Consider the following 24,474-nt stretch of genomic DNA (forward strand, 5'->3'; position numbering starts at 1 on the left):
TGCAAGCAAACTAATATAAAGAACGCAAATCATCCCACCCACGAGCCAACCATTATTTTAATTCTTAAGAAAGAATTTTGAGGCCCTTTTCTATGCAGATTTAATTTTTTCCTGAATGGAATCTGGCCATAATATTTTTATAGCCAATCACTTATTTACATGCTTATTGTTGGGTATTGTTCCAAATTAGTCCCATATTGTTGGATGTTTTCTTGGGGCTAGCTGCATTATAAGCAATTATGTAAGGTTTTGGAGAAAAACAGTAAGTTTCACATGAATAATAAATAGGATATATAAATTTCAACCCAATGTTCATATGGAGAAATTTGATCCAATTCTTATACATAAATGAGGAGCATCATGGTTTGCTAACTTTGTCTTCTTAACTTTGGAAATCTCTAGCAAGTAGAATTTTTGTAATCTTCAGCATTTTGTTAGAAGATCTGGTTTTTATATTGAAAAATGTTTTATAACACATTTGAATTGGCCATATATACGATGGAATATTTTATAAGAAGCCATTACCTTACATTAAAGTTCTCTCTCTCCCGGACCTGCTGATGGGCTTACCCTACTTTTCTCCCCTTAATTTTGATTAGTTTCTCTGTAGGTTATGTGCTATGGCCATAATAGAAGTAATACTCTTTACATAGCATGTTTTTCATATTCTCCTTTCTCCCATACATATTTAACTAAAATTTGCCTCCCTATAATTTGATTTCCATATTTTCCTTTGCCTATTATCCAAGTTTACAAAAGAAATTAATAAATGGCTAGAAACTAGGAAGAAATGTGTTGCAGAGGGAAAATGAAGGATTTGGGTAGCCCAGAAAATAGAAACACTAAGCAACTGAGAATAAATTTTGGTAATGAATTTTATACTGTCTTGAAGGACGGAGAAAAGTGACAGCTTCAGCTAGGATGAACAAGAGGCGTCAGACTGTGGAGGTTGACTCTGAAAGGTATGCCATATACATCTAGAAAATGTTTTTTGTTTTTTGGGTTTTTTTGTCTAGGAGTAGAAAAAAAATTGTAGTTTGCTTCCACTGTGAAAGAGAGAATCTCAATATGTAACAAGATACTCAGTGATAACTGCAAATAGCAAGGTCTTGGATATATACATATTTTCTAGAATTCCATTTTCAAGAGTATTTGACCTCCTATGGCTTGTATGCTTTTCTTACTGGGACGGCCCTTAGTCCTAGGTGATCATCTTTAATATGTTCTTTCAGTTTATATTTCCATGTATGCCTCTAACTCTAAGATTGGGTGTAGGACTCCTTCGATCTTGAATTAGCAAACTCTGAGGATTTAGATTTGGGTTTTTGACATTTATAAGCAGGATTAATCTATTATGGTAAATCATATACTTGTGGCATAGTGTTTACTTTTAGATTCTACCAATTAAGCCACTGTTGTAAGCTGAAACTTTATAGTTGCCTGAGTTCATCTATTGGTAAAATCCTAATGTGTGTATTTTCAGTATATAACTTTAAGTTTTGATTAAAATGTTTTGAGGAAACTTGCTTTTTAGAGTGTTTTAAGAATTTATTGCCTAAATTAAGAGAACTTAAAATGTTTCCTCACTTTGTGTTGTCCTCCAAAGTTATTTTGGGCAGTTCCTATTTAATCCTTTCATCGCAAAATTTTGTTTTTCCTTGTAATACCAGGTTCCATATAGAAATAAAAAGCAATTAGCTAGGTTTTTTATGATCTATCTGGCCAGCCAGCCAGTTAGTCTTTTTTTGGTTTTAGTTTTAAACTTAGTAAAATCAGGATATCAATTACACACTGATAAAATGACAGAAACAGAGTTTTATTGATAAATAAACTTGTTTTAAAGCTTGTATTTAAATTGGTGTATTTTCAACATCTATTTAGTGATCCTGAAATTCCAGAGCCAGAATCAGAAATGAAGATGAGATTGCCAAGACGAGCCAAAACAGCAGCACTAGAAAAAAGTAAACTTAACCTTGCACAGTTTCTCAATGAAGATATAAGTTAGAAGAGATGATGGAGGTGAAGTCCTTTTAACCATGTCCTTTAAAATTATGTTCAGTTCTCTGCTTTAATAAAGTTACGCTTGTATCAAAATTAGAAAATGCCTGATGTTTTGTAGGATTTTGTGCTACATGACTCCACATTACTTTGGCCTATACTGAAACATTAGGACAGCGCCTGTCCGAGTGCTCCCCAGAAGCCTGCAGCAGTCCCCTGGGTGTAACCAGCTAGGTCTAAGGAGGGCCTAGGAACCGGCTTCGAAATTGGGCTTCTCAGGTGATGCGTATGAACTCTCACACTTAGTATCATGGTGTTCTGGACAGCTTCTCAGTGTAACTAGCTAGTAGCTTGCAATTGAGAAGCTTATGATTTAGATGGGGCACATCCAACATAGATGAAAACATTTTAGAACATTTAAAAAGGGACATCTTAAGGGCAAATGAAGTACCACAAACTAGCTAGGAAAGAGCTTACCTTTGGGGAGGAGGACTGCTACAGTGACTCCAAAGTTTCCAGCATCTAAGTCGAACAGTTATTTTGATAATTTTGTGATTCTTATACTAAAAGCATTTTGGTAATGCTATCCGAATGGATAATTTCTTTTCTTATAATATTTGCATATGAGAGTCCTAGTTTGCTTATGTTTCTGATGGTGTTTCTTGGGTTAGATGTTCATATATACATGTTTTTTTTTTTTTTAATTTTTTTTTTTTTTAAAGTAATCTTTACACCCAACATGGGGCTCGAACATATGCCCCAAATCAAGAGTCACATGCTCTCTACTGACTGAGCCAGCCAGGCACCCCCACTTACACATATTAACTATGGAGTTGCTTTCTACATTTTTGGCATAACAAAATAAATATTGTGGATAATAAAAGACAATTCTAGTGGGAAAAACATGACAGGAAGTCTTTTACATACTAGTTTATGAGCACTGTTTCTTCACTGTCAATTTTATTTTTCTTCCCAAATTGGCACTTGCCTCTCTTATGGAACCGAGTATGAACTCAGTCCTCTTTCCGTCTGCAACACCCAGCAAAACATGTTTTCTTATCCCTCTGATTACCTTTTCTCTTTATTATCCAGAAGAAATGCCCTAACATTGGATCTGTTTTAATAATAATTGTGCTTTTTAAGATTTAGGCCATTTATTTAAGATAGTGTTCTAAGATAGAGCTAAATTAAGATCATTGTGCTTTTTAGAACCAAATTGCTATGTTACATACATATATGTGCTTTATAAAACTCAGAAATATAAAAGGAGCCTGAAAGTTACAAAGTAAGAATGCTTATTAAGCAAAAGGAAAAGGCAGATATGGTGGTGGTATAAAACAATAAAAAACAGATGATTATTTTTCATTCTGTTGGCTCTGTGTCTTCCTGTGCTTCAAATTCCTTACGTAAGTCTTATTTTGTTAAATCCCTGTCACTTTAAAAATAATTTTGGGGGGTGAGGGATAGGGAGAAATAGGACTTAAAGTTTACACAGAATGTGCTATAAGGAAAAGTGTTTAGAAACACCATAGACTAAATCCCATTTATCCCACAGTCAGGCTATCCAAAGGGAAGAAGCCATGTTCTTATATATACTTCCATGGATCACCATACCAAAGCTTTTTTTCTCTGGCATGGGAAAAATAAATTTAAGCACCAAACCTTCAGTATTCTTACTATTCAAGTTTTAGACAAAATCACGTAGCCATTGCTGAAGCTATGCTTTTGCACTATTATTGTTAAAGGTAAGGAATATTATCCTGATTTTCAAAAACATTTTACACTTAAATGGCTAAAATACAATAAAATCAATAGATGTAAATCCATTTACCATTTCTCATTCAAAACTGGTAACTTACACCAAATAGTATTCTTGTCTGCAAGAGGCACAGCTTTGCTGAAGAGTAAACATGCAATTGTGCCACTGATCTTACAGCCCACAGATTTTATAGGTTTAAAAGTACAGAGAAAGAACTGATCAGCTCGAATTCTATGAATGAAAACATGCTACTTGATGATAAACTATGATCCATTTTTCTATACATATATAACTTTGAAAGAGATATACTTCTAGAGATACCTTTGCCTTTTACCAGTTCACTTCGAGGTAGTTGGTATCCACCTATTGTACAACTGTTCATGGTCAGGTCATCACAAATCTTTACAATACTAGCCTTCTAAATCACATAATGCAGTATATATTAAAACTTTTTTGTGTACAGAAATAAAACCAGGGACAATTATGTATTTAAACTTAGGGCATAAAAGATTCACAAAATACCATTAAAAAGAGAAACATCAAAATCCATTTGTACTGTAAAATTCCACAATGGTCTGGTGTAAAACGTGAAAAAACATACAAAGAATTATAATCAAAATGATTAATGCTAATGAATTGATATAAAGATATCACAGGACTAGAAGTATTTCAAGATCAAATGATAAATGCAGAAGGAATATTGATGTACAAAATAAGGATAGTGCAAGAAGAACCGCAATCTATTTCTCTTCACTTTTGAGATTTTGGTTATGAACTGTACAGCTCGCTAGAGATGCTGCTGTCAAATTCAGATTCCATTCAATGGGACGATTAAGGCACATCTTAATGGGGCTCAAAGGGCAACTTGCTGTATTCCCATCGGACAAATTCAGTTTCTCATCAGTTTTCATTTGTAGCATGCTGGAAAAAAAGTGTAAATCCATTTTAGTTTTACTTTAACTTCAAAGAAATTATCAACCTTGTAAAAGAAAATTCAGTCATTTTTATTGTTTGGACCTCTAACCAGAGTAGATAGGGCATTTTAGTACCCAGAAAGTACAGGAGTTTTATTCTGTTTCTCAGCTCCAGCCTCCTTACTGAAATGAATACATTACACATAGCCAGGTACTTAAGATATCACCCAGATAGCGATGGAAAAAAACTAGTATACTAAAAAAAAATTAGTATACTCATGACATTTAACCTACTGAACTTGGCAGGATTCAAACCTTTTCATTTGTCCTTTAACGCACCAGGATCAGAGCCACTCTGAGACAAGAAGGAATTAAGCTTTGTTTGAAAGTCTACCATGTTCTAGGCACATTCACTTGTATTATCTCACTTAAATTTCCTAACAACCAAGCAAAGTTGGTAAACTTATCCTCATGATAAATAATAAAAGTGAGTCTCAGACTCAAGGACAAATATGTTTGAAGTTATACAGTCAACCAATGAATCCAAATATGGTCCTTCCTCTTTCCCTTATGCTTGTCTACTAGCTCTCTGATGGGAGTCTTTAGGAACAGAAACTTGAGAATCCAAAGGGTAGCTAGTCCACATGTAATGGACATGTAGTCCCGAATCTTAATATTTATGATAGCCCATTCACATTTTCAGATATGAATCCTTATGTTTATAAACTAATAGCTTGCTATATGGTAGCTCATTTGATGCTTAACTGATTAGTTTGGTTGGACTACATCATTCCTAACCTATCTCCAACCAAAGGTCTAGGATTCTTTCTATTAGTAAAGAGGAAATAGCTGTGTAGTATTTAAGTAACTTGTTACAAGTGGCAGCCACCTCCAGACCTCAGTAGCATTTTCCTGATCTTTCCTTGCAACCTCAAAAACAGACTCATGTGCCATTCAATAAACCAGAGATTTAACCTATTATGGCATATATCAATGGCCATGATATACCATGTATAATTGAGAAACTCTAAGGCAAGCTATAAGAATACAAATAAATTTATTAAGATAGCTTATCAAGTATTAATGCCAAAAGAAGATGAGGGCATGAAGCAACAAATAGTGATAAAAACAATTTTTGCTAAAAAAAACTGAGAGACCCCAATTTTTGCTGTTTGACAAAGGTATATTCATCAGAATAATACTTTAATAACTACATTGTTCTTTTTAAGATCTTTAAAAAAGTTGCTTTTCTAGAGTTTTCTCCAAATTTGGGTACACAAACTCCAGGAGTACACAGAACTATACACATGCATGGGAAGAAAATTTCAGTTTTAAAAGAACTGTATGTTAGGACCAATACACAGATTGACATACTTAATTCATAAATACACACTTAAAAGTTGTTGGTATGCAAAGTTTGGGTCTACTGATCTATGAAATACTAAGAGGAGAAGAATATAGCTATCTTCAAGTGCTAGAAACAGAAGTGTGAGAATGACAGAGCTAGAAGGGACTTTTCTAGACACCACCTAACCACCCCTTTTTTTTTTTTTTTTTTAAGATTTTATGTATTTATTTGACAGAGAGAAATCACAAGTAGATGGAGAGGCAGGCAGAGAGAGAGAGGGAAGCAGGCTCCCCGCTGAGCAGAGAGCCCGATGCGGGACTCGATCCCAGGACCCTGAGATCATGACCTGAGCCGAAGGCAGCGGCTTAACCCACTGAGCCACCCAGGCGCCCACCACCCCTTTTTTAAGATGAGGAAACTAGAGTATAGGAAAATAGAAAAATAAACTTTTTCACAGTGTTCTAACCAGATGTATGTGGACTAATATAAGAATCTGGATCTCTTAGTAATCTAGTAATAACCAAAGCACTTTTCAATTCCATTTTCTGTACCAAATTATTTAACATTGAGTATCTACTAGAAAGCACCTCGGAGGTACAAAGATGAGGAAGTATACACAGTGCATGCTTTCAAAGAATTTGCAATCTGGATTTAACAAATAATCCTTTATATTTAGAAGTTTCAAAATTGACTAGTTAGGTTTAATGTCAGGAATTTGTGGTACAATCATACACATTTGTACCAAGTGAAAGATTAATAAATACGCCTCAATACTTTTTTTAATTTAATCTCAACACACAGTATGGGACTCGAACTCATGATCACAAGATGAAGAGTCCCATCCTCTACTGACAAAGCTAGCCAGGTGCCCCTTCAAATTTTTTTGATGTACTTTTTAAACTTTTTGTTTTGTATGTTTTAAAAATGAAAGTTGAATATTCTTGTATGTGTCTATATATTTAACTATCTATAGGGCTGGTAATCTATAGGGTTGATATCTAGGAGTAAGATAAACTGAGTTACAGGGTGCTTTTAAAATTTTGATAGATATTACCAAAATATCCTTCACAGACTATGTACCATATTACACTCTTGCCAACAGTGTATGAGCATGTCTATCTTTCCTCATTTACTTACCAATGATGTATAATAAAACTTAAAGATCTTTGAGGAAAATGATAGGTTAAAAAATGGTATGTCATTGTTTAATTTGCGTTTCTCTTATAAGGACTGTTCAACTTATTTCCTACTGCTATGTAGTTAAGATTGGTCCTCTGTTCTATGTGATTTACAATCTCACACCCCTCCCTACATGGCCTAGTTCATTAGTCTTTATATCTGCTTATGGTGATTTTGTCATGAATCCATTCTAAATTTTAGATCATCAAATTTATCAGTCTTTTGTTCCATGGCTTCTTTGCCTTACATATGATTAGAAAGTTGAAGCAGCACATTTAAACCATCAGATCAAGTGGATTTAGATATCCATACCAAGGATTCTACTGAAATCTCAATGACAGTGTATAAAGAACTGGGGAAAGGAACAGAAATACCTGGGTCCTAGTTCTGAGAATATCATTCATTAGCCTTATGACCTCGGACAAGTAAACGTAGCTTCTTTCATTCTCATTTTCTCATCTTTAAAAAAAAGAAGTTGAGGGGCGTCTGGAGGACTCAGTGAGTTAAGCATCTGACTCTTGATTTTTGACTCAGGTCATGATCTCAGGGTCATAAGACTAAGCCCTGCGTTTGATTCTGTGCTAGGCGTGGAGGAGCCTGCTTGAGATTCTCTCTCTCTTAAAAAAATGAAATATCATCCTGTTTACCATTGTATTTCTAAATGATCTCATGAGAGCCACTTAACAGAAGTTAAAAACCATATGGAGCTATAGACAAATGCAAAGGTTTAATTTAACACCATGTCTTTTGGTGAATGGGGGACAAAACTGGAAGAGAGCCACCTAGACAGAGGGTAGTTGAGGAGTGAATGAGGACAAGGAAGGGGCACCTGAAATGATCATCTAGACATAGAAGTCTGTTTTCAGTACTTCTGTAATTTCATTCACCCTAAGGTAGAACCTCTCTCCAGCATGTGAATGGAGGTTTACAAGAATATGTACATTTGGTGGGGCGCCTGGGTGGTTCAGTGGGTTAAAGCCTCTGCCTTCAGCTCAGGTCATGATCTCAGGGTCCTGGGATTGAGCCCCGCATTGGGCTCTCTGCTCAGCAGGGAGCCTGCCTCCCCACCCCCCTCTGCCTGCCTCTCTGCCTACTTGTGATTTCTGTCTGTCAAATAAATAAATTAAAAAAAAAAAAGAATATGTACATTTGGGAAGCATAAAAAATGAAAATCTTTTGTAGGTCATGGAAATTCAAACAGTTATACTATGTGATTTAAATTAATGAATACTGGGGCGCCTGGGTTGCTTAGACAGTTACGTGGCCAACTCTTGATTTTGGCTTAGGTCATGATCTCAGGGTCTTGAGATCAAGCCCCAAAACCCATCAGGCTCAGTGCTTGGCACTGAGTCTGCTTAAGATTCTCTCTCCCCCTCTCTGCAGCTCATGTGTGAGCTAATACATAAAATCTTTTAAAAATATTTTAAAAAATGATTATTGATAATGCTAACAAAAAATTTTAATATATCTAGCTGTAATAATTCACACTTGTTTTACTTATTACTAGAGATATGGGATAGTTCATTTCTGTTATACAGACAATAAACTTTAATGTAAGCCAGCCAAATCACAGGAAATAAATTTTAGTGTGAACAAGATAGGTCTGAAAATATCATTTCTAGAGCAGTTGCTACATGCCAGGTACTACGCTAAAAACCTGACAATATTGCATTCAATTCCAAAAACTACCACTGAGGCTCAAAGAAGTAAAATGATGCATTCAGGTTCATTCAACTAAGTGCAAGCTTAGTGTCTAAGATCTATTACTCTATCCTGCATACTAGTTCTTGGGTTATAATTCTGTCATGATTCTCCCTTTGTTAATACCCATTTATTTCTTCAGAATACTTAACATATGATAAGTGTCTGGTCTACAGATTTCAGACAGACATTCTGAAAGACTACAGTCATAACTCTATCAAGGAAGTTATATATGTAGAGCATGAAGTTTCCTCATATTTAACTAAATAAGTAGTAGTCATACCTTTCAATTTCTCAAGATAAAGGAAGAAAGTATGTTAGGGCACAGACATGTTTTTGAGAGCTACCATAGCGTATATATATATTTTTTTCTTAAGATTTATTTTAGAGAGAGTGAGAGAGCAGGGGGGAGGGCTGGAGGGAGAGGGAGGGGTAGATAGAATCTCAAGCAGACTCCCCACTGATCATGGAGCACCGTGCAAGGGCTCAATCCCACGATCCTGAGATCATGACCTGAGCTGAAATCAAGAGTTGGATGCCCAACCGACTGAGTCACCCAGCGCCCCTACCATAAGAGTAGTATTTAGGTTAAAGGTTTTAAGAAACATAAGGTTATCTTTTCAAAAGAAGAAAAGTCAGCTTTATATGTGGATAAACTGAAATCTGGTATAGGATTTAGAATGTGAATATTTACTATAAAGTACCCAAAACTAACGAATTTGAACTAATCTATTGATCTCAAATTCTGAATGACTGGTTTATTTCTTCTGGCAACAGTGTCATCTTATGTTGTGAAAATTTACTGAATAGCTATTATAGCTATACCCTTGAGCTTGATTCTCCACAAATCTATCCAAATACCATGAGGGTTGTTAAATGTGTAAACTAGATCAAAGAACATTTATGAAGGCAACAAGTGGTATTCTTATGGTTCTGATATAGTGAGAAGTTATAAAAAATGAAATTCTTGTTCCACTGGATTCTAAACTGGCTAATTCCAGGGTTCTCAGAGGCCAATACCAAGGACTTTGCCGCCCATCAAAGTGTTTCAGTTTTATGAGGAGCTAGTATGTGTCCATCAGCCAGGTCTGCTGGATACTGAAGGTAGTTTTCTTCCCTCAAACCCTTAACCAATACCTACCTAATATATTTAGAATACAAAATACTGTGATGGTGTCTGTCTTCAAGGGTTTTGCAGCTTATAAGGAGGCATAAAGGAAAGTTTTCATACATTTCCAACATAAATACATTTATTTTATTTTGAAGAGATATAGAAGAGGTAAGACCAAGGGATTACAGAAAAGGGAAATTAATCCCAGCAGTTGAGAAGCTGGGAAAAAAATACTGAAATAGGACTAAAGTAAATCATTTACTAAAGGATTTTAGTAAATTGGGACAGAGCGAAGCTTTGTAGAACCTAAGATTAAACCACTCACCTGCTACGTGTACATTCCTTAACCTCTAGCCTTCAGTTTAACTAGAGCATAAGATAACGAGAATATCCAATCTCTAACCTTAATCTCTAGCCTTCAATTTATTTTTTTTAAAGATTTTATTTGTGTATTTGACAGAGAGAGATCACAAGTAGATGGAGAGGCAGGCGAAGAGAGAGAGAGAGAGGTAGAGGGAAGCAGGCTTCCTGCTGAGCAGAGAGCCTGATGTGGGACTCGATCCCAGGACCCTGAGACCATGACCTGAGCCGAAGGCAGCGGCTTTAACCCACTGAGCCACCCAGGCGCCCCTCTAGCCTTCAATTTAACTGGAAAATGAAGATAATGAGAATATCCACCTCTTAAGGGCAATGTGATTATTACATGAGTTATGTAAACAAAGCAGTTGGTATAGAGAATACATGTAAAATGCCTGGCTGGACACTGGACTCAATAAATGTTAATACCAGTACTACTAACAAAAAGTCAAAAGGTACATATGTGGGGATAAAGGATCACAGATATGTGTATGCTTTGTTTTTCTAATAGTACAACCATTTAATTTTAAATCTTTGGGCTTAAAGGGGAGGCAGGTTCAAATGAAAGAGCCATAGGGATATAGCCAGTTAAACATGTTTTATTAGGAGAACATGAAGTCTAACATAAATCTTTTCTCTTCCTGGCAAACCCTGTAAGAGTTAGGTTGTACAGGATTTTTGTTTTTTGTTTTGAAACAATTTATCTTAAGAGAAAAATTTCTCCTTGGTAAGATACTGGTGACTTTAAGAGCCCTGGCAGATTAAGTGGTAGAATTTATTTATTTATTTATTTTAAAAGATTTTATTTATTTAGTTATTTGACAGACAGAGATCACAAGTAGGCAGAGAGGCAGGCAGAAAGAGGTGGAAGCAGGCTCCCTGCTGAGCAGAGAGCGCGATGCGGGGCTCGATCCAAGGACCCTGAGATCATGAGACCCTGAGCCGAAGGCAGAGGCTTTAACCCACTGAGCCACCCAGGTGCCCAAGTAGTAGATTTTAAATCAGACATTTTTTCCAACTTGCTTTTGATCATTTGATGTGGTTATTTGAAGGAACAGAAGAACCCGGTGGTTAAGAGTAAGACTTTGAAATCTCATATTCTTGGATTAGAATCTCAGATTTGTAGTTTACTCCAAATGATTTTAGGAGAACTACTTTTTTAATATAAAGATTGCATAGTATGTGCTTAACTAGTAAGTGCTATCATGATTATTAGAGCAAACCATAATTGGAGATTCAAAAGAAAACATCTAGAAGAAAAAGACTAGCTTCCCCTAAGAAGTAGGATATCTACCTGAATTTTTAGTTGAATAGAATGAAGGAAATTACAGTCTGATTAAAGGCACAAAACCAATTCTCTTCAGAAATCAATGAACACAGTTTGTACCACTATGTAATTTAGAAGTGATTGTTGGCCATGTAGGGACAAAAAGAATTTACCTGAATTTCTTAATTAACTTGTATATTAAATTAGTATAACACAACTGTGCCTAAAGCAGTATCTTAAATATAATAGATATTCAGATATTCTATAAACACAAATGTGACTCACATACATTTATAAAAATAAAATGGGAAATTTTAGTACTAAATTAATTAAAAGCACTTAGCAAGTTGTTGATCTGAAATAGTGTCAACCAACTGACTTTGAAAGACTGCAGAGCCTTGGATCCTGTTCCCATCTGCCTTCTGAGGAACTTAACAATGATCATAATCAATGATCCCTTCCTTTTTTTTTTTTTTTTTTAATTTGCCATCTGTGGAAGATTAAGTGGATTCACAGTCCAAATTCTTCATCCCTCCCTATAACTATCGTCTTCCCTATTATTTTGCAATGTCCTCGCATTCTGGCCTCACCTATGTGACTTGCTTTGGCCAACAGGATGTGAGTAAGTATGAACTGTAAATTGGTGGAGGCCAATGTAAGCTGAAGCTTGAGAAACTACTTGGGCATTTATGTCCCCTCATATATCTCTGCTTTTGCCATGAGAACAAAGCCTGGGCTGGCCTGCTGGATGGATGTGAGATGTGAGGCTAAGCTGTCCCACCTGATAGCCAGCTAATACAAGACATGTGAGGGAACCCAACCAAAGTCAAAAGAACCTCTTAGCCTTATTTTCCAGTCAGGATACATGATTGAAACAAGTGCTTATTTACTTAAGGGAGTAAGTTTTGGAGTGGTCTGTAATGTAGCACTGTTGTGACAATAGATAAATACTAGAACATGTCTTCTCCTCACCATGATGTTTAAACAAGTGCAAGGTCTCTCATGCCTTAAATAAAACTTCAATCTTTTATTCTCCTCAAAATAACATTTTTAGAGCTAGATTACTTTAATGAGTTATCACCATTTTCTTATCTCTTAACCTACTCCAAATCTGGTTTCCAGGTCTTTCATTCAATGAAAACAGCACTTACTAAAGTCACCAATGAATTGATAAGTCTAATGAATGATATTTAATTTTCAACTTTTTTGCCTTCCTAAGAACATTAAACACTATTGGTCATTTCCTTTGCTATAGACTGAACTGTGTACCTCTCTGTTTCATTATGTCAAGTTCCTAACCCCCTATTGCCAAGAGATATAGGGCCTTTAAGAGGTAATGAACTTAAATAAGGTTACAGGGTAGAGCCGTAATCTGACGATCTTGTTGTCCCCATAAAAAGAGAAGTCACCAGAGAGTGGGAGGGTAGCCATTTGCAAACCAGCAATAGAAACCTCACCAGAAACTGAACCCCCCAGACCTGGGTCTTGGACTTTCCAGCCGCCAGAACTGTGAGAAAACAAATCTCTGTCATTAACTCATGCAGTTATCAGTGTTTTGTGATGGCAGCCTGAGAAGAGTAAACCTCTTTCTTGAAACTCACGTTTTTTTTGCTTTTCAGACAAAACATTCTACTGGCTTTCTTCTTCTTCCCTTTACTGCAAGTCATCCTCCTCTTAGAATTTCTCAAGGCTAAGTCCCAGACTTCCTTTTCTTCTTCTATAACCTTTCTTTAGGTGCTCAGTTTCAGTTACCAATGATATCTCAGACATCTCCAATCCTCCAACTACTCAGAAAGGATTTCCCTGAGTACTCAACCTAAAGTAACTATCAAGAGAAACTCTTAAGATCATCTAATATCATTGATATGGAACTTATAATTGCTTATATTTTTCCTGGCTCCCATTAAAATACAAGCTTGATGAGAGTACAACATATTGGTCTTGTTCAACGTATTATTTCCAGCACCCTGCATATAGAAACTGGATAAATATCTGTCAAAAGAGTAAATCTAGGACTTCTCCTTTTGGCCATGAAGTAACAGGAACCAGATTTACCCACTCACTTTAAACAACTTAAAAAATAGATAAAAATGTATCCACATCCACTTGGACCCCAGTGTGGGGCTTGAACTCACGACCCTGAGGTCAAGACCTGAGTTGATATCGAAGAGTCAGATGCTTAACCAACGGGGCCACCCATTCGCCCCTGAAATATTTTTAAGACAATGGATAAAAGAAAGTACAGGATGGCACTGATCCCTGAAAGAAGGGAACAAAAGAAGGAAGTCATAAAAATTGCTCTGGCTTACTGCCTGAAGAGTTTCCAGGCTGCAGTATAGAAAAAGAGACCCAAAGGAGCTTGTAAATCTTCCTGAGATGAGAGGACAGTTTGTTGGTGAGGAAGACCAAAGCAGCTAGAATCTGTGGGGCAGAGCACAGGAGACACAGTTGCATAGATAAAGAACTCTAGAGATCTACATTGGTTTCCCTCGAATCCATAGATAAATACTGATCAGTGCTTAAATATTTCCCAAAGCTTTGAAAAAGACCACTGAAAAGGATCAGGTAGAAAATTGCTAGAGGCCATAAAGGACTGGGTATGATTTGTGTGTGTTCCCACCAGTAAAAATGGAAAGACCCCCCTAACACATATGACAGTAAGTAATTATTGGTAGTGTCTCACTACTGGGGTAAAATTAGCCCTGTGGCAAGATTTTTCATCCTCAGCACCACTGACATTTGGGGCCAAGTGATTCTTTATTGTGGGTAGCTGTCTTACAAGGCTCTGTAGAATGTTTAGCAGCATCTCTGGCCTCTACCCACTAAGTGTGACAATCCAAATGTCTCTATACATCATGAAATATCCTCTTTAGGACACTTCCAGTTGAGACTGTCCTAGACGAAAGGCTTTTCCAACTCTGCCTACCAATGCCCAAAAGCAAGATTTGAAAGAATAAAAAGTTTTCTCATTAAGTTAATAGTGTCTCAGAACAGAGCCACAAAACATTGAAGGCATTGCCAAAACACACAGAACAAAAAAACCTCAGCATACAAGGCAAAACTGACAACATCTAGCATCCAATCCAAAATTACCAGGCATGCAAAAAATAGGAAAATCTGTTCCAAAATGAGGAGAAAAACCAATCAACAGGAACTGATAAATAACACAGATTGTAAAATTAGCACACAAGAATGTTAATGTAGTTACTTTCAAGAAGCTGAGGAATGCATGAGCATGAGGAGAAGAAATATAGTAGATACAAAGAATACTAAATTTATTTATTTTTAAAGATTTTATTTATTTGAGAGAGAGAGAGCATAAGCAGGGAGGAGAGGGAAAAGCAGGTTCCCTGCTGAGCAGGGACCAATGTGGGGCTTGATCCTAGGACTCTGGGCTCATGACCTGTCTGAAGGCAGACGCTTAACCAGCTGAACCACCCAGGTGCCCCAAAAGAGTAAATATAAGTCTCTGGAGATGAAAATAAAATTTCTGAAATGAAAATATCCTGGCTGTTACTAACAGCAGATTAGACAATACAAAGAAAATGTTATCAAACTTAAAAACAGAAATAGCATAATCCAAAATGAAACAGAAAAAAATGAACAGGTATCAGTGATCTATGTGGCAAAATAAATGTGATTGGAATTCCAAAAAGAGAGTAGTGACAGGAGAGATAGGAACATATTTTAAGAAAATACAGCTAAAAGTTTCCAAATGTGATAAAAACTAACCCCCCATATCCACATAGTTCAAAAAACTCCAAATAGAAAAATTATGAAGGCAACAATGCCAAATCCATTTATAATCAAATTTATAATCAAATTGCTGGTAACAAATGGTAAAATCTTACAAGGAAATGGGGGAAAAAAAAAAGCCCAGTACATACAGAGCAGCCAATAGAAGAACGACAGCAGACTTATCTTCAGAATCTAGAAGGCAGTGGAGCAAGAGCTTCAAAGTACTAAAAGAAACATATGTCAAATCTGAATTTCATATCCAGCTAAAATATCTTTCAAAAATAGAAGGGGGGGTTGTGAAATAAGAGTTTTTCAGACAAAAAGTCAGGGCCAAATGAATTAATAAACAGCAAACCCATACTATAAGAAATGCTAAAGGAAGTTATTCAGGCAGAAGTAAAACAATATCAGATAGAAGCCCGGACTTATACAAAAGAGTGAAAAGTACCAGAAATGGAAAATTCACGGGGAAAAGAATTTTAAAATCTTTCCCATTTTAAAAATCTTTTTGAACAACTGTGCAAAGGAAAGATAGTAAGAACACATTGGGAAGATCCTAACATTTACGGACGCAAAATGTATGACAATAATAATAGCACAAAGGCTTATGGGGAGGAATGCAAATGTACTGTATAGTTCTTAGACTACATAAGAAGTGGTGTAACATTATTTGAAGGTAGTTTCTGGTAAGTTAATGATATGTTGGATAAACTTGACAGCAAGTATTTCTTAAAAAAACAATTAAGAGATTAAATAGAATAATAAAATGCACTCATCCAAAAGAAAGCAGAAAGAGAAAAATAAAGGAGTAAATAATAGATGGGACAAATATAAATAGAAAGTTGGATGGCTATTATCAAAAAGATAAGAAATAACAAGTGTTGGTGAAGATATGAGAAAATATGTGTACTATTAGTGGGAATATAAATTGGTATACCCCCTATAGAAAATAGTATGGATATTCCTAAAAAAAATTAGAAATAGAACTACTATATGATCCAGCAATTCCAGTTCTGGCTATTTATTAAAAAAGTGAAAATGGTAACTTGAAAAGATATACGTACCCTTGCCACATGTTCACTGTAGCATTATTTACAATAACCAAGATATGGAAACAACTTAAGTGTCTATCAATGGATGAATGGCTGAAGAGAATCTCTCTCTCCATCACACACACACAGACACACATCCAGCCATAAAAAGGAAATCTTGCCATTTGCAATAACATGAATGGACCTTGAGGGCCTTATGCTAAGTAAACTAAGTCACAGAAAGACAAATACCGGGTGACTTCACTTATATGTGGAATCTAAAAGTAACAAAAACCAACCAAGCTCACCAATACAAAAAGCAGATTGGTGGATGCTAGAGGTGGGGGCAAAATGAGTAAAGTGGCTCAATAATACAAACTTGTAGTTATAAAATAAAGAAGTCATGGGGTTGTGATGTACAGCACAGTAGCTCACTATAATGAAATAATACATATTACTTATTTGAAGGTTGCTAAAAGAATAGATCAAAAAGTTTTCATCACAAGAAAAAATTCTCACTATGGTGACAAATGTCAAGTAGACTTATTGTGGTGATCACATCACATTTGTACATATGTACAAATACCAAATCATTATGTTGTACACCTGAAACTAAGATGTTATATGTCAATTAGAGGGAGGAATGCAATATGTCAATTACACTTCAATTAAAAAAATGTTGGCTGACTGAAACTCAACCACCTCAAGTCAAATGAAATGAAAATGGCCTTAATATTTAAAGATTGGGTGAGAAAGCAAGTCTCAACTGTATGCTGCCTAAAAGACACTTACTTAAAAAACAGAGACATATATCTTAAGAATGAAAGTGTGGGTAAAGATATACCATGCTAAAACTAGTGAAAAGTAGGCTGGGATGACTACAGTATTATCAGACAAAAAAAATGATTTCAGATCAAAGAATATTTCCAGAGATAAAGAGGTTCATTTCATATGATAAAGGAGTAAATTCCCCAGAAGTAAATAAAATTTCTAAATGTATATGAACCTAATCACAGAGCTTCAAAATACATGAAACAAAACCTGATACAACTGAAAAGATAAATAGGAAAATCTAGAACCAAAGTTGCAGATTCTAAAACCTCTCTCTCAAGGATAAATAGAATAAGTAGACTGAAACTCAAGAAGGATGTAAAAGTTGAATAGCACTATCAACTTGCTTAACTGACACCCAACAGCTGCAGACTACACAGTATTTTCAATAACACAGAGAACATTCATTAAAATAGATCTAGATGGACTCGAGCATTGAAAAAAAACTCAATAAATTCAAAAGAATTAAAATCATATAAAGTATATTTTATAACCATAACAGAATTAAAATAGAAATCAGTAACCGTATCTGGAAAATGCTCAAAATTTGGAAACTGACCAATATATCTCTAAGTAATCCATGGGTTAAACAAGAAGTCACAAGGGAAATATGAACATATTTCTAATTTAATGAGTGAAAACACAGCAGAGCAAAATTTGTGGGATATAGTTAAAGTAGTGTTCAGAGAGAAATTTATAACATAATGATCATATAGGTAAGGAATTAATCTTCTTTCCACTACAACCCTCTACACTCTATACCATCAGTTCTCAAAGTGTGGTCCTTGGGTGAGCAACATAAACATCACTTGGGTCCCACTCTGTAACCTATTGAAACAGAAAGTGCTTGGAGCCCAACCATCTCTTTTTAAATAAGCCCTCCTGGTGATTCTGATGCACACTGAAGTTTGTAAAGCATTGCTTTAAAGCAGTACAGTTCTCATTTGGGCCACCATAATGGTCTATGCCTTCACTCTTTCCCCCTACCATTCCTCTTCCACAAGGCAGTCAGAGAGATCCTTTAGGAAGGAGAATCTGATGATGTCATATATCTTTCCCTCCAATCTCTACTCTAAGAGTGTAGGAAGCCACTGAAGGTACATAAACCTGGCTTATGGGAATCTACATGGTCTATCCTTCATTTACCTCTCAGTCCTCACACCTGATACCATGTTCCTCCTTTCTTTTTTGACTCAAGACACACCAGTCATTGTCTTACCTGCAAAGAATACCATGCTGTAGTTTTTCCACAAGCAAGTCTTTCTTTCTAGAAGTCAGTTCTCCCCTCCCAGTTCTCTGCTACTTGGCCTAGGTAATTCCTACTCTTCACAGCTCAGTTCAATGGCCATTTCCTTAGATAAGTCTTCTCCCATTTCTCTGACTTGATAAGATCTCCCTATAAGGAATTCTTATAATACCACACACTAATTAAGAACTTGTAAGATTTGTGTAACTATTTACTCAATGTCTGCTTATCTTAATAAACTTGAACCATGAGGGCAGAACAATACCTGGTTTGTCCCTCATCATATCCTGTAGGTCTAACATATTGCCTGGCATACAAGAGGTTTTTTTTAAAGAATAAATTAACGGGGTCTATCTAGCTTTCTGTTTCTAAGTACCGAAACAAAGTAGCAAACACATGAATTTCTAGGTTGTCTGGAATTGGAATGGGAGTGGGGTTGGAAAAAGAAGCCAAGGTCTTATTAAAATTAAACAAAAACAACCAAGAAAAAACCAGCTAGGATGAAATAATTCAGACACCTACTCAGTTCTTTTTTTTCCTCCCAGTAATTAAACAAAAGGTGAATTCAATAGACTTAACATTATAATCACAGAATGCTCAGCTCCACTGCAAACTGTTCACTACCCAGGAAAAATGAGCGGGGTGGGGGGGGAATGTAGTCAGGAGAGATGAACCAAGAATTCTAAATCCCTAAGTGAAGAAATTGAGAAGAAAAAAAGAGTAGAAAAAGAGAAAAGAGAACACTTGAGGAAGGAATTTTAGATGTAAAGCACCAAAATCAATCTTCCTAACAGGTGGTAGCCACTGGTGAAGGAAGAGAAGGGTGACCCTTGGACTTACCTCAGATAGACAAAGCAGGTCTGGAGGCTGCGGGGAGAGAATAAAGATTTACAAAACAGAATAAAACTGCCACTCATGGCTCCTCCAGCACCACTCTGCTGGATAAAGATTGGTCTTGTCCCACAGAGAGAAAATAAAACAACTACAAGTCAGAAATATATTGTATTGTGTGGGAAGAGGGAGAGGACGGGGTGTTGGGAATAAACCAGATATAACAACTTTAATCTACTTTTAAAACCCCCAATGACTTTCTAGCCACATACCAAAATTCTACTGATACAAACAGGTCAGCAAACTTTTTTCCACTAAAGGCCAGATAATAAATATTTTAAACCTTGTGGGCTTTATGCAATTATTCAATTCAGCTTCAGTGGTACAAACAGCAATAGACAATTCATAAGTTAATGAACATAGAGTGTTACAATAAAACTTTACTTAAAACAGGTCATGGGCCAGGTGCACCAATTTAGAGAATTTTATGTTCTGTACTCCATATCCTCTAGTATGGAATCAACCAATTCATCTTTCTTCAAATTATACTGTACTGCCAAAGTAAGAAAAATTTGACATATTTTTTATGAGTTCCCTGAGTTCCTCTGTAACTCTAATGTCTAACACAAAGCCTAGTAGATCAAAAGAAAAAGTATCCAATTTGTTGAATAAATTGGGTGGTTTTCCATGAAAGATGTGGAGCAATTAGTGAAGTAGAATACTGTGAAAAACTCAGTAATGGTTGACAAAGCAATAGGATATAAAATATCCAAGAAAAAATTTAAAGAAAAAAGCATTGAGACAGGAGATTACCAAAGTAGCTCTTCTATATTTTAATCAAGCATTATAGCAAGAGCTAGAAATGCTTCAAAACCTAAAACTCTTCTCCTTACTCAGTTCCTATGAAAGTTATGCTGATAGGGAAGAAAATGAATTATAAATAAAACAGATTTTTATTTAAAATTCCTGATTTCATTAGAATACTTGAAATAAAAGTTTTAACAGTTTTGCTTGTGGCACTATCAATTAGCAAAGTGGTAATATGAAGTCCAAATAAAAAAGAATATGCCTATGAGTTTTTTCACTTTTACATTAAAATATCTATCTTCATCCAATTCTGACCAAATTAAGATGGTGGATTAACTAAGATTAACAACAGGAGATACTGATGTCATATAAGTGGGAAATTAAGACTTGGCAAGACATAGATCTCATATGTTTTCCTAAATTCTTAAGATATATTCTCATGGTTTATAATATGTATGGTAAAACTACCTGAATTGAGCCACTCCTCCTTTCTTAACATGAAATGAAAAACTAATATACAAAAATGAAATTTACAAAATGGACTCATCAGAATGTGATCAATTTTGACTTATAGGTATTTCCCATAGTGTTCTTTTTAATGGTGAATGTTAATAAAGCAATTACAACTTAATTCTGATTACTCTAATTTATGTCCAAGAACAAATCAAGTATATAATGTGTTTTTATAGTCATTGCATTCTTTCTGGGAATATCACAGTAAATATAAAGAAAACCTAGCAGGAAACTATACAGAGCAGTGTTTTCCAGTTATGTTCCCCAAACTGTGGGATATAAAAAGCTGTGAGATTTTATATATATTTAAACTTTGAAGAATGCTGTTTAACATGTTAATGTGGCACAGTGATTCAACAAGCACAGGACTGAGCATTTCCCAAAGTTATTAGACCGGAGAACCCTTTGCCCACAGAACATCTTGGAGGACTAGTGCTTTGTGGACTATACCTCTGGAATGCTTGTGTGGCAACTAGATGAAGGTGATAATGAGTCATCTAGAAATGTTTTTCTATCAAAATGAAATTTAGAAAATCATCTACTCTGTGCTTCATAGTTCTTCTATTAAGTGATAATTATGAAGCTGAATAATAGAACATGAAGAAATGCTAACTCTAAATTTTATTTAAAAACGTTGAGGGATATTCTGTGCCAACAAATTTAAAAGGAAATTTTCAGTTAGGATGCAAAAAAATGCAGTAAACCACTTATGAGCAGGACCAAAGGAGGATGCATGGTTGGTTTCAGTTGCAGGTAGCTGAAGGAGCATACTATTAATTAAAAGTCACCCATCAGTTACATACCTGTGTGAAAACCAGAATTCTGAATGGAAAAATACTCAGACTTTTTTGAAGACAGATGACAAAACAAAAGAAGCGGACAAACTGAACTTTTTTCAGTCAGCTCAGAATCTAATTCAAAGTATCAACCTGAATTCCAAATTTTTATGGCAAAATTTAATGTTTTAGAATGAGTACAATGAGTATAGCAACTTTAAGTCCACATTAGTTATTCTAGTTTTAAAACATCCTTAGATGTGTCCAAAGTAAGTTTTTACATCCAGATATTTATCAACTAGGAAAGGCACACATTTACTTCCATAACTGAAAAGATACTCAAAAGTTCTCAAAAGATACTCAAAAGTTCTATATTATTATTTTTCAATGGTCACTCCATTATAGGCCATGATCACCTCAAAAATCATCTCTTGCAGTTAGTCTTTCACACACCCCATTTTGTCCTTCCCCTCAAAAATCTATACTGTGCGCTATTATTTGAAAAGATTCTTTAGAATTACACTTTATTTAGTTTCTCACTATTCATGGAATGAATTCTTGGCCTGATCTCTTTGTCCTTCTTTTATACCCACTTGGTGAACCCAATTAACCCAATTACATCTATGGGCCCACTTTTCTCCAAGCTTACGTTCTGGCAGTTGAGATAAAAATCACAAAACTGTTCAACCATGTTATTTCTTGAGATAGTACTTCAAATGTTATCTATATTGCACAATACCCACCATATTACCCTTAAATTACCTCTAGACTTATAGAAAATATATCTAATATCCTCAGTATTCTGCCCATGAATTTGTAAAGTGAAGTGCATTCCCATATATTGTTCCCACTCTTATGTTTTAAGAGAGAAGTTTTCTTCTGGCTGAAACCATTTAAAGATGGCCATAACGTCCAATAATCAACTCTGGGTCTTCATTCCATTTTCACTGCTTGCCATCTCCTTTGTATCTTCAACCTTTCATTCTCTACTGGCTTCTCATTGGCATCTACATTTTTTTAAAAAACCAGTCTTCATTAGGCTTTCTTCTCACTATCTCCCTATCTCCTCTCCAGTCAGAGTCATTTGTTTTCTGTGCTAATTTTCTTCATCTCCTCTTCCTGCATTAACTACATTGCCCTACCAAAACTACTCTCTCCAAAGTCATTACAATAACCTTTTGCCCTATCTTCAGTGGAAACATTTCAAAGCTTAATGAACCTCTTTTCAATAGTTTACACTGTTGTTCTATCCCTTCTTAAAACACACTTCCTTTCTACCACACTCTCCTGCCTTTCCTCTTACTTCCTCACTACCCTCAACAGTCCCCTTTTGTGAACATTAAAAAAAAAAATTTTTTTTTTTTTATTTTAGAGAGAGAGTGAGCGGACACACACTTGAGTGAGGGATGAGGCAGGGGGAAAAGAATCTCAAGCAGACTCCCAGTTGAGCATGGAGTCTGAGGCAGAGCTCTATCTCACAACCCTGCGATCATGACCTGAGCCAAAATCAAGAACTGGACACTTCACCACCTATGCCACCCATGTGCCCCTATGCATGATTTTTTCTTCTCTCTATCTTTGGGGCTGTGAGATCCTAGGTTCTTTCCATTTTACAGTGAACAATCCATTCCACTCTCATGGTTTCAATTATTTATGGACTCCAAAATCTTTGTATCTAGCTCAGACCTCTTTTCTGAGCAACAAACCCATATTAACCAAAGCTTGACCTCTTAACAAGACAGGTTTAAACTGCATGAGTCCACTTACAGGCAGATTTTTCCCCCATAAATATACATACAGTATTGCAAATGTATTTTCTCCTCCTTATGATTTTCTTAAAAGAATTTTCTCTAGCTTGCTTTATTATAAGAATACTGCATATAATACATATAACAGAAAACACGTGTTCATTGACTGTTCATGTTATCCGTAAGGCTTCCAGTCAACCAGTTACTGCTAGTTAAGTTTTTGTGGAGTCAGAAGTTAAATGTAGATTTTTTAAATGCACAGGATATTAACACCCTTAACCTCTGCATTGTCCAAGGGTCAACTGTGATTGCTTCCTAAACATCTTTTCTTGGATATCCCACTCAAACTCCCAATGTCTAAAACTGCACACTTTGAAAGTTCTCTTTTATCTCAGTGAACGTTACTATCATCTATCACTTAGATGTTCAAGCTCAAACCTGACATTACCCTTTATTCCTCTACTCTCTAAAATACACTGACCCTCTTAGACCTCTGTCAAATGTATCTGTCCTCCTCCATTACTGCTATTATTAGGGCTCCAAACATTTTTTTTCATTAACTGATGCTGGCTCACAATTTGGGCTATGCTTACCTCAGGAGCTTTATCTTTTGCCATTTTTCTGTCCACCCCTTGCTACTTTCTTAATTCCTCTTTATGCCTTAGCTATATGAATTAAATTACTCAGTGTTCTATAATCCTGTTCTGTCACCCAAATTTTCCACATGCAGTTTGCTCTGCCTGAAATATTTCCTGACTTCTAATACTTTGGCATTCTTCAAATCTTAGATGTGACTATGTAAGAATCCTTGCCTAATTTTCTAAACCTGGGTTCAATTATCCTCCTAGGTGCTTCAACAAGCCACCTTGTTCCCCAATCATAGCACTCTACTTTGTATTGGAATTGCCTAGTCACTGTCCCCTATGAAATGATAAGCTCCATGAAAACACAAACCATGACTTTAGCCATTCTACTCCCTTAATTAATGTAATTAATAATATCTCACTTAAAAAAGAAAATATACTCTATTTATTGAATATATACACAATGCAGGGCTTGTTTTCTTACTCAGATGGAAAGGCAACTTTCTGAACTTTCCATAGTATCAAAGAGCATATTGTAGGCATTCATTAACTACATACGGAAGTAAGAATAGGACAGAATTACATTTCTTCTTTCCTTTCCATGTCTACAGTTGATACACAGCAGCAGATATGTAGTAAAGCATAAATTTTAAAACTCCTCTATGTGTTAAACTATATCTTTACTGTTAATCTCGAAATGTACAAAACAAGATATTTATGGCAGAAGAAAAATTT

At 35.6% G+C, this 24,474-nt stretch overlaps 2 protein-coding genes across 10 annotated transcripts in view; one reads left to right on the forward strand and one right to left on the reverse strand.

Moving 5' to 3' along the window:
* Positions 1 to 2,094, forward strand: part of NCAPG (non-SMC condensin I complex subunit G) — a 53,393-nt gene extending 51,299 nt beyond the window's left edge. The window contains exons 20-21 of the mRNA XM_004773410.3: positions 893 to 962; positions 1,882 to 2,094. Coding sequence (XP_004773467.1) covers positions 893 to 962; positions 1,882 to 2,005 — 194 coding nt within the window. The 3' untranslated portion in view covers positions 2,006 to 2,094. The remainder of the gene's footprint in view (positions 1 to 892; positions 963 to 1,881) is intronic.
* A 2,082-nt stretch (positions 2,095 to 4,176) lies between these two features.
* Positions 4,177 to 24,474, reverse strand: part of LCORL (ligand dependent nuclear receptor corepressor like) — a 158,010-nt gene continuing 137,712 nt past the window's right edge. For 4 of the 9 annotated variants that reach the window (XM_004773409.3, XM_045075939.1, XM_045075967.1 and 1 more), the window contains exons 8-9: positions 19,321 to 19,347; positions 4,544 to 4,678 (exon numbers count right to left, since the gene is read on the reverse strand). In XM_004773409.3, the coding sequence (XP_004773466.1) occupies positions 19,322 to 19,347 (26 nt within the window). In that variant the 3' untranslated portion in view covers positions 4,544 to 4,678; position 19,321. Of the gene's footprint in view, positions 4,679 to 19,320; positions 19,348 to 24,474 lie in introns of all 9 variants that reach the window. The other 5 variants (XM_045075944.1, XM_045075973.1, XM_045075984.1 and 2 more) reach the window with 3 other exon arrangements.

The sequence above is a fragment of the Mustela putorius genome, unplaced genomic scaffold (genome assembly GCF_011764305.1).
Source record: "Mustela putorius furo isolate JIRA1106 unplaced genomic scaffold, ASM1176430v1.1 tig00000083_pilon_pilon_pilon, whole genome shotgun sequence".
In the NCBI taxonomy this organism is placed as follows: domain Eukaryota; kingdom Metazoa; phylum Chordata; class Mammalia; order Carnivora; family Mustelidae; genus Mustela; species Mustela putorius.